At 43.8% G+C, this 10,815-nt stretch overlaps 1 protein-coding gene across 1 annotated transcript; it reads right to left on the bottom strand.

Annotated features, from left to right (window-relative positions):
- Window positions 1-6,170: 6,170 nt before the first annotated feature.
- Window positions 6,171-8,801, bottom strand: LOC117348517 (glucosamine 6-phosphate N-acetyltransferase-like). The gene is made up of 2 exons (XM_033920733.1): window positions 8,789-8,801; window positions 6,171-6,681 (listed from the first exon to the last, which is right to left on the bottom strand). Exons 1-2 carry the CDS (start codon window positions 8,799-8,801, stop codon window positions 6,338-6,340), a joined length of 357 nt encoding a protein of 118 aa, XP_033776624.1. The 3' UTR covers window positions 6,171-6,337.
- Window positions 8,802-10,815: the final 2,014 nt, after the last annotated feature.

Genomic DNA, 10,815 nt, shown 5'->3' on the forward strand with positions numbered 1-10,815 from the left:
AAGTATAGTGAGGTTGTTCTGGGGTTGGTCTATTGACACAGCTGCTCTTATTTTGTGTCTTTTAAGAGTGGATGTGTAGCCTAGTGGTTAAAGAAGCAGATATATTTGCAGTGCTTGCTTGCCAATAAAAGAGATTTACCAAAAAAAAAAAAAAAAAAAAAGAAGCAGGTTGAGAACCAGGGAAGCCAGGGTTCAAGTCCCACAAATGATTCTTATGAATTTGGGCAAATCACTTAACTCTTCATTGTCTGCAGTACAAACTGAGATTCTAAACTTTCCAGGGACCAGGAAATGCTTACAGTACATAAGAACATAAGAATTGCTGCTGCAGGGTCAGACCAGTGGTCCATCGCGCCTAGCAGTACGCTCACGTAGCGGCCCCCAGGTCAAAGACCTGTGCCCTAACCGAGACCAGCCCTACCTGCATTCGTTCTGGTTCAGCAGGAACTTGTCCAACCTTGTCTTGAATCCCTGGAGTGTGTTTTCCCTTATAACAGACTCCGGAAGAGCGTTCCATTTTTCCACCACTCTCTGGGTGAAGAAGAACTTCCTTACGTTTGTATGGAATCTATCCCCTTTTAACTTTAGAGAGTGCCTTCTCGTTCTCCCTACCTTGGAGAGGGTGAACAACCTGTCTTTATCTAAGTCTATTCCCTTCATTATCTTGAATGTTTCGATCATGTACCTGAATGCAACCTCCCCTTGAGCTCAATCCTTACTAAATACTACCTGGAATTAGTGAAGAGAAAAGTAAAACAGTACAAATAGTCAATACCTTTAAAATAAAATCAAGCAAATCCACTTTTCATTTAACACACCATTAAAAACAATTCGCTCGCAATCTGTTGCAGTTACTCAACCTTCACTTCCTAGTACTCGTTCAGCCTTCAATATCGTAACTTAAGTCACTAGTCTCATCAATGAAAACTACTACAGCTCCTCACGACCAAATACCCACTAGCATCTTAAAACAACACTTCATTTTCTTTGCACCATTCATTCATGCAATGACTTTCAACAGCAGTACTCATGGCAGTGTACCATACTTTTAGAAACTAGCCATCATCTATTCAAAAATCAAAAGCACTCATCAATCGATAAGGAACTGCTCAAACTATTGCCCAGTCTCCAACCTCCAATTTTATGCAACGATCACCGAAAAATATGTCTATAATAACCTAAATGATTTCCTCAAGAAAACTCACACCCTCCTCCCCAACCAAACTGGTTTTCTTCAAAATCACTCTGGAGAAACTTCACTTCATGGACTCACAACCACTATACTATACTACACTAGTCATCACAAACCAGTATTGCTGATTTCCCTATATCTTACAGCCGCATTGGATACCATTGACCACAACATTCCACTATCACGCGTAAATGACATTGGTATTACTGATACAACCCTCATATGGTTCAAATCTTATCTACCTAATCGTCGTTATATTCTGAAACTACAAGATCATAGAAACATGAAGGCAGATAAAGGCCAAATGGCCCATCTCATCTGCCCATCCACAACATCCACTATCTCCTCTTCTCTTTAAGATATCCCATGTGCCTGTCCTATGTTTTCTTGAATTCAGACACACACTCTGTCTCCACCATCTCTTCCGGAAGACTGTTCCACACATCTACCACCCTTTCTGTAAAAAAATTATTTCCTTAGATTACTCCTGAGCCTATCACTTCTTAACTTCATCCTATGCCCTCTCATTCCAGAGCTTCCTTTTAAAATTAAAGAGATTTGCCTCATAGGCAAGAGGAAGTATTACTAATAGATGATTTTAACATGCCACTTATTGATTGGGGTATCCCTATTGCAGGGTCTTCTAGAAGAAGGGAGATCCTGGGTTCTCTACAAGGAGAACTTTTCCAACAGTTGGTAATGGAATCCATGTGGGATGGGGCCATACTGGACTTAGTGCTTACAAAATGTTTTTGATGTTATGGTAGGTGATCATCTTGCATCCAGTGATCACCACATGGTATGGTTCAATATTAAGACAGATGTAGAGAGGGCTCATTTGAAAGTAAAGGTTCTAAATTTTAAAATATCTAACTTTGTTTAGATGGGGGATTACATCAAGGAATTGTTGTCTGAATGGGAACATCCGGAAGAAGTAGGAAAGCAATGGGCAAAACTGAAAGGAGCTATTGTAAGGGCAACAAACCATTTTGTAAGAAAAATAAGTAAAAGTAAGAGGAAAAGAAGGTTGCTTTGATTCTCAAAGATAGTATCTGAGAAGGTAAAGAAAAAGTTAAATTTTCATAAACTACAAAATCTGCAATAGAGTAGACACCCCTGATGGTGTGAATAGCATGAGGAAGGACCTAGTGAAGCTTGAAGAATGGTCTGAAATCTGGCAGCTAAGACCTCCTTTGTTACTAAATAGACAGTAGAACTATAGAACTGTCTATTTAGCCCTGAAGAAGTGGTTCAATACCACAAAACGTTGGCAGGAACGGGAAGGACACGGGTTATATACACTGTTTAGATTTCTGGTTTGTTTCACCTCCATTTTTTTGTTTATTTAATAGGCGAAAGTATTTTTATGCCAATGATGTCTAATTGAGTAGAGCTAATTACATAATGGCTCACCTGTGACCTGAGGCTTTTTCTTTCGCTTTAGTGGATGTCTGGTGGGGCAGTCATTTTTGCTAGTTTTTCAAGTGGAGAGTAATTGAATTTGGGTTGTCACTTGTGTGAGTGCATTTGTGAGTCATTAATCTAGCACAGTTAAAAAGATGTTCAACAATAGCACTAGCAGAAAATAGATTATTCAGTCCGATAAAATGTTCTTTCAACTCAGGCCAGGTTGCAGTATTACAGATGTTCTCTGATGGGTCTGCAGAATCTCTGGATGGATCAAGAGAATCTCTGAAACACTTAACTTCCCTATGCTAAAGAATATCATCATTATGGAGATTGGGGTGAGGGGGGGAGGGAAGGCTGTGTAAAAAGTGATTATAGGCCTATAAGTGTGTTGTCCAAAAACAAGACATTTAGAATGACTTTTCAAATCTACACATGCTATTTTATATGAGAAAAGTATCTGCATATAACTAAAAAAGGGAAAAGGGAAGGGACTTGTGTACTGCTTTTTCTGTGTGTTGTTACAATCAAAGGAGTCTACATATTTTTAGACTGGTTCTTATTTTGTATTAAGGCCCAAATTCTGTAACCCTTATTTCGGAGGTGCCCAACTACCGTATTTTCACGTAGATAACGCGCACCTGTGTAAAATGCGCACATGGGTATAGCGCGCAGGAAACACACATTTATGTAAAGAAATTTTTATATACCGCGCTCACGGGTATACCGCGCATGCCGCCCCGACTCTCCTCTGGCTGCCCCGACTCTCCTCTGGCTGCCCCGACTCTCCTTTCACCCGCCCCGACTTTCCGTTCGCTGCCCCGACTCCTCTGGCTGCCCTCCCTTGAAGTCCTGTCCCCCCTTGAAGGTCTGCCTGTCCCCCCTTGAAGTCCTGTCCCCATCCTGAAAGCCTGATGCCCCCCCCTGACGCCCGATTCATCATCCGGAAGGACTGCTCGCACCCCCATCGGTCGCACTCCCACCCCGATGGACCGCTCGCACTCCCACCCGAAGAACCGCTCGCACCCCCACAGCCTCCCCCCCTCCCCCATGGAGAAGCTGTCTACCTTGTTTCCGGATGCCAGTGAGCCCAGCTGCTTCCTCTGCCGGCGGTCCCGCCCCTTCTCTGAGCCCTGCGCTACGCTGCTTCCTCTTCCGGCAGTCCCGCCCTTTCTCTGATGTCAGAGAAAGGGCGGGACCGCCGGAAGAGGAAGCAGCTGGGCTCACTGGCATCCGGAAACAAGGTAGACAGCTTCTCCATGGGGGAGGGGGGGAGGCTGTGGGGGTGCGAGCGGTTCTTCGGGTGGGAGTGCGAGCGGTCCATCGGGGTGGGAGTGCGAGCGATGGGGGTGCGAGCAGTCCTTCCGGATGATGAATCAAAACATCTTGGGCTTTTTTTTTAGATGTTTGGAGCTAGACCTGTTTTAAAACCATCTAAATGCTAAAAAAAAAAAAAATGTGCCCAAACTGACCAGAACACCACTGGAGGGATTAAGGCATGACCCCCCTTATTCCCCAGTGGTTACTGACCCCCCTCCCACCACCCAAACATGTGAAACCGCCCAGTACATTCTAGCCTGTATTACGAAGGGGTGCTGAAAAGTTCTCAGCCCAAACAACCAACTTCCTAAATTCTGAGCGTTATTTTGCCATTGTAGCAGCAGAGTTGTCTTATTTCGTTCAGTGCCAATTTGCAGAAATGAAATTCTATGCTTTGACATTGTTGTCAGATCATTGATTGAATCATATGAGTCCATGTCATTCTCTGGGGGAATGGGCGGCGAGATGGCAGATGAAGTTCAACGTTGAGAAATGTAAAGTATTCCATGTGGGAAACAGAAACCCGAGGTACAACTATACGATGGGAGGGATGTTATTGAATGAGAGTACCCGAGAAAGGGACTTGGGGGTAATGGTGGACATGACAATGAAGCCGACGGCACAGTGCGCAGCGGCCGCTAAGAAAGCAAATAGAATGCTAGGCATAATCAAGAAGGGTATTACAACCAGGACAAAAGAAGTTATCCTGCCGTTGTATCGGGCGATGGTGCGCCCGCATCTGGAATACTGCGTCCAATATTGGTCGCCGTACCTTAAGAAGGATATGGCGTTACTCGAGAGGGTTCAGAGGAGAGCGACACGTCTGATAAAAGGGATGGAAAACCTTTCATACGCTGAGAGATTGGAGAAACCGGGTCTCTTTTCCTTGGAGAAGAGGAGACTTAGAGGGGATATGATAGAGACTTATAAGATCATGAAGGGCATAGAGAGAGTAGAGAGGGACAGATTCTTCAAACTTTCTAAAAATAAAAGAACAAGAGGCCATTCGGAAAAGTTGAAAGGGGACAGATTCAAAACGAATGCTAGGAAGTTCTTCTTTACCCAACGAGTGGTGGACTACTGGAATGCGCTTCCAGAGGGCGTAATAGGGCAGAGTACAGTACTGGGGTTCAAGAAAGGATTGGACAATTTCCTGCTGGAAAAGGGGATAGAAGGGTATAAATAGAGGATTACTGCACAGGTCCTGGACCTGTTGTGCCGCCGCGTGAGCGGACTTCTGGGCATGATGGACCTCAGGTCTGACCCAGGAGAGGCATTGCTTATGTTCTTATGTTCTTCTTGGTTGGGCTGAGAACTTTTCAACACTCCCTCCGATAGCTTCAGATAGTCACACAGACATCATTCTGAGCCCAGAGGCGCACTCTAAGGGTTACTGCAATGAATTTCACATTAAAAGTCCCAGGTACAGATGTCCCTATAACTTGCTTATATTGTATGATGAGCCCTCCAAAATCTACTGTACCTACATTAAGATGACACCTGCAGCCATAAGGGATAGGCACGTGGGATCTCTCGGAGAGAGAAAGAGATAATGGTTACTACGGATGGGCAGACTAAAGGCTTCTTTTACGAAGGCGCGTTAGGGCCTTAATGCGTGGAATAGCGCATGCTAAGATGCCGCGCGTGCTAGCCGCTACTGCCTCTTCTTGAGCAGGCGGTAGTTTTTCAACTAGCGCGCACTATAGTGCGAGCTAATCCGGTGCGTGCGCTAAAAACGCTAGCGCACCTTCGTAAAAAAGGAGCCCTAGATAGGTCATTTGGCCTTTATCTGCCATCATGTTTCTGTAAGGGCTACTGTTGTGGTGTACAGGTGGGTACAGTAAGTTTTGGGTGGGTTTTGGAGGGTTCATTATACAATATAAGCAAGTTATAGGGACATCTGTGACTTTTAATGTCTATGCTCAGCTGTCTGAACAGGTTGCTAAGAATGCAGACTGCTTGGACATTGGGAAAGCTCCAATGAACCACAACCTCCCCCTTTCCCCTTCCACATCCCTACCCAGCCTACCCACCTCAATCCTTCCCCCCCTGACCTACACACTCCCTCCTCTCTCTAACCTCAACTACTTCGTTGCTTCTTTTTTTTTTTTTTTTTTCTGATAAAAAATATATTTGGTTAAAGACCAAGAGCTTTTCTTCTTATAATCTGATTAATGTAAAATTCTTAAATTTAAAAGTCAATCTAGCTTTTTTTCTCCTTTCCATGTTCATGTCGTAAAGCTGTATTTGAAAAATTGCTTTTTATGAATTTTTTTATTAAATATTCTTGTTGATCTGAAGTCTAGTATTTACAGGTATATTAGGTCTGCAGAAAAATAAACTGAAGAAAGTTGCAAGAAGTTTGCAGTAAACATTTCTTCACCAATTGTCATATAAAAAAGTGTTCTCTGCAAGTTTTCAATCCCAGAACCTCTTCTGCATGTAAGTTTCTTCTGAAGAAGAGTAACCAAACTTTTCATAGAAAGCCACGTTTTGGGGCTTGCATTCCAGTGTAATTTTATAGCAGTCCAGTTTCTTACTGAGCAGTGTAAGAGCTGAAACTAATAATTTTCCAAGTTGCTTTCCTCTACATTCATCACTAACCACCACTTCTTCTATTCTTCCTCTCTTGGAACATGCATGGATAAATTTATGTTCTATAATGAGGGTTCCTGTGGCAACGATCTGTCCCAAATATGTATCTTCTACCACAGTAATATAGTAATCCCCGGTTTTCTTCATATGGTCAAATTTCGTTGCTTCTAATATTGTTCAATTACTTTGAACCACTTGTAATTTTTTTTTTGATAAACAAATGTGAACCGCCTAGAACTCCTTGGGTATGGCGGTATACAAGAATAAAGTTATTATTATTATTTATATTTGGGAATGGCCAAAAAAGATAGACGTACTAAAGGCCAAAATATCTAGATAAGTTTTTTTTTGTTGTTTTTTTTTTAAAAGCTAGACTTCTTTCAGTTTTGAAAATTAATATTTTCTCTGCTGGATTTCTGGACATCTTTCCCAAAACGTCCAAACATGGACTTAAGACGTCCTATCAAAATGCTCCTCCGTGTGTGAGACAAAGAAGCGCTCCTTCATTAGGAAGGTTTGGAATTTTATTTTTTTAATTGGGCAAGTATGAGTGTGCATTAGTGCTTTAATGCAGTTTTGTTACAAGTGATTCTGAACACCACCAATTAAATGATTTTTGGCGGTAAAAGGTGGGAGCATAAGGCACCTTTTCTACCATAGGGCTCCTTTTACTAAGGTGCGCTAGCGATTTTAGCGCGTGCTAAACCCGCGCTGCGCTTCTAGAACTAATGCCAGCTCAATGCTGGCATTAAGGTCTAGCGCACGCGGCAATTCAGCACGCGCTATTCCGCGCATTAAAGCCCTTTGCAAAAGGAGCCCATAATGTAGAAAAGAACAAACCAGAAAGAAAGCACAAAGGGCCTTGAAATTCTGGGTAATTCTGCTTTAACGATAAACCAGACATGGGCCGTGGTTTGACATCTCTGCCTCTGTCGGGAGTCAAAGGGTTTGTTTAATATAAAAGATCAAAATACTAAAATCACAATGACAAAACTTTGCCCACCCTGGTGAAAAGAAACACGCAATTAAGCTACTCTCACGCGTTTTTGCTGTGCAATTCAGCTGAAGCTATGGTTTCTCTCTTCTGTAAATTTTCCTCGCAGGACTACCTTTGAGAATGATCATATTTATAGAGGTTCCCAACATTGGAATGAGCTATCAGATAGTATCTATAATATATACAATTATAGATAATTATTTGTTGCATAGAGACATTTTAAAACATGTGCGGTGGCGGCCAAGAAAGCAAACAAGATGCTAGGAATTATTAAAAAAGGGACGATGCCTCTGTATCGCTCAATGGTGTGACCTCACCTTGAGTACTGTGTTCAGTTCTGGTCTCCTTATCTCAAAAAAGATATAGTGATACTAGAAAAGGTTTAAATAAGAGCAACCAAGATGATAAAGGGGATGGAACTCCTCTCGTATGAGGAAAGACTAAAGAGGATAGGGCTCTTCAGCTTGGAAAAGAGATGGCTGAGGGGAGATATGATTGAAGTCTACAAAATCCCGAGTGGTGTAGAATCGGTACAAGTGTTACTCCATCAAAAATTAGGGGACACTCAGTGAAGTTTTAAAACCAATAGGAGGAAATATTTTTTTTCACTCAGCGAATAGTTAAGCTCTGGAATACATTGCCAGAGGATGTGGTAAGAGCAGTTAATGTAGATGGTTTTAAAAAAAGGTTTGGACAAGTTCCTGGAGGAAAAGTTCATAAACTGCTGTTGAGACAGACATGGGAGAAGCCCATGGCATTGAATGCTGCTGCTATTTGGGTTTTTGCCTGGTTCTTGTGATTTGGATTGGCCTCCATGAAGACGGGATAATGGGCTAGATAGACCATTGGTCTGATCCAGTTAGGCTATTCTTACTTCTAAAATATTTCAGGTAGTGAGAACAGTAATGGACTAATTGTAGGCATAAATTATTTAGGGACCAGTATTCAAATTGATTTATAACAAAACAGCCTGCAGGGAAGAGAGTGGGAGTGATCAGCAGAGCAGAGAACAATCTGACCTCTAATCTAGCTCCTCTTCTGGCTTGGCCTGCCTGCCTTTCCCTAGCTCCACTTTCTTTTGGTCTCCAAATTAAACCCGTGGAGGGGCTTAATCGAAAGAAACATCTAAGTCCGTTTTGGGCCTAAGTTGCTGGTCACCCAAAGTCGGCAGTGTCTAAACTCCATTCTCGAAAAATACATCCAAAATATTTTGGTTTATGAGAGTTGTCTAACTGTACATCAAGCTGTTTGATCGCCCAGACAGCTAAGTCGTCTACCTTTATATGCCATTCTCGTCCAAAAATTTGTCCAAGTCAAAAATGCCGGTTTGATTATCGGCACTTGGACGATTTGTGTTACTGATCGTCAAAGAGCCGATTTAGGCCGTTTTTTTGATGTATTTTCATTTTGATTATGAGCCTCTAAGCTTTCTGCTGTGGTTTGAAGGGTGGAATTTGCTTTGGGGGGGGGGGTGTTAATGTTTTTAAGATGGTATAGAGTGTGGCTGAGTTTTTGGCTTTTGTGATTGTGTTCAGTATAATATTTTTTCTTAGATGTATGAATGGTTGATCTGTATTCTTTTTCTTTCTTTTTGTAAAGATTAAGAGTTGGAATTTTATGGCAATTCCAGCTGCATTTGAGGGACCTTAGTTGTTTTAGTAGTCGGTGCTTGGGGCTGTACCATGGTTCTGAGGTTCTAGCTGAGGAGATGGGAGCTGGTATCTGAGGAGCAATGTTGTCAGTTAGTATCTGAAGGGCAGTTTTCCCACTGAAGGGCCTGTTCGATTATTGATAGATTGGCAAAGGTGTCTAGGGTGAGGTTAAGGTGGGATTCAATATTGGATGCAGTGAGCTTTCTGAGATTTCTAGTACAGTATAAGATGTGTGTTGGTGGTTAATGTGAAGTTTGGCTGGTTGCAATAGGTAGAAATAGATTAAGGAGTGGTTGTTCCAGGGGAAAGTCAAAGTAGAAATGAATGAAACTGTGTTGTGTATTTGAGAGGGGGTTAGAATCATATCAAGTGTATGGCCACATTTGTGGGGAGGGAATGAGTGGGGAGGATGAAGTGATAATTCTATGAGGGTAGTGAGCAGGTCTTGAGTTGATCATCAAAGTGGATATTGAAATCACCTAATATTATTGGGGTGTTGGTTGATATGTAATGAGTAAAAAGTGTGGATTGTAAGGTGAGTAAAGCAGATATGATTACTGGAGGGGGAAGGTAGATGAGGGGAAAGTCGGGGGGGGGGGGGGGATGACCTTAGATGCGAAAGGTGAGTGTTTCGAGTGGGGGTGTTGCAGAGGATGGCTGTGAAGTAACAAGAAGGCACTGAGAGAAGATAAGAGCAACACCACCACCATCACGGCCGTTATCATGGGAAGTTTGGAGGGAGAGGTAACCTGGTGGACAAGCCCGAGACAAGTAAGCCTATTCACTAGACGAGATCCATGTTTCTGTAAGACATAGGAGGTCAAACTATCATCTATATAATAAAACCGTAGGCGGCGCATGCGCACTCTAATCTGCGTGCTTCCGTGATCCGTATGTCCGTGGCCGGCAAGAGTGCACATGCAAACTTACAACAGCTCGCACTCACAGTCTGGCTGGCTCTTTAAAGTTTTTTTCGGTGCCGGCTCACCTGCTCCGCCTTCCTCTTCCTGCCAGTCTCAGCCGGACTCACTCCTCCCCCCCTGGCAGCCCTGAACCTGTTCCTCCGTTCCCCGCCCGACGGGCCGGTGAGTGCTGCGCCAGGGGCAATGCAGGTGGAGACTATCGGCGGCGGAGCCGGAGGGAAGGGGGGGTGGGAGGCACGCGAAGCTGCAAGTCGCCGACTCCACCCCCCCCTCTCTCGAACCGCACAAGGACTGCCGTTGACGAAATTTGCCCCACCGTTCCTTCCCTTCCTCCATCAGGTACAGTTCAGCTACGCCTATGTTAAAAGCAGCTGCTTTGAAATTGGAGTCCTGCCGCCACCGTAACACGTTCCCTCTGCCGCGGTCCCATATGTCAGAGAAGGGGCGGGACCAAGGCAGAGGGGAACGTGCTACGGCAGTGGCAGGCCTCTGATTTCGATGCGGCTGCTTTTAACATTGGTGGAGCTGCACTGCACCTGATGGAGGGAGGGAAGGTGAGGTGGTTGTGCGCTGTTGAGCCCCTCTGCACGCGCCCAAACCAAAAAAGGAGCCAGGACTCTTCCCCACCCGGCGCCGGCAGACCCGAAAAAACGGCCCTACCGAACAGACCCGCGAGCAGGGTTGCCATGGAAACATAACCGGAATTACATGCAGTCGGCAAGGGTCAGT

The sequence above is a fragment of the Geotrypetes seraphini genome, chromosome 14 (genome assembly GCF_902459505.1).
Source record: "Geotrypetes seraphini chromosome 14, aGeoSer1.1, whole genome shotgun sequence".
Lineage (NCBI taxonomy): Eukaryota > Metazoa > Chordata > Amphibia > Gymnophiona > Dermophiidae > Geotrypetes > Geotrypetes seraphini.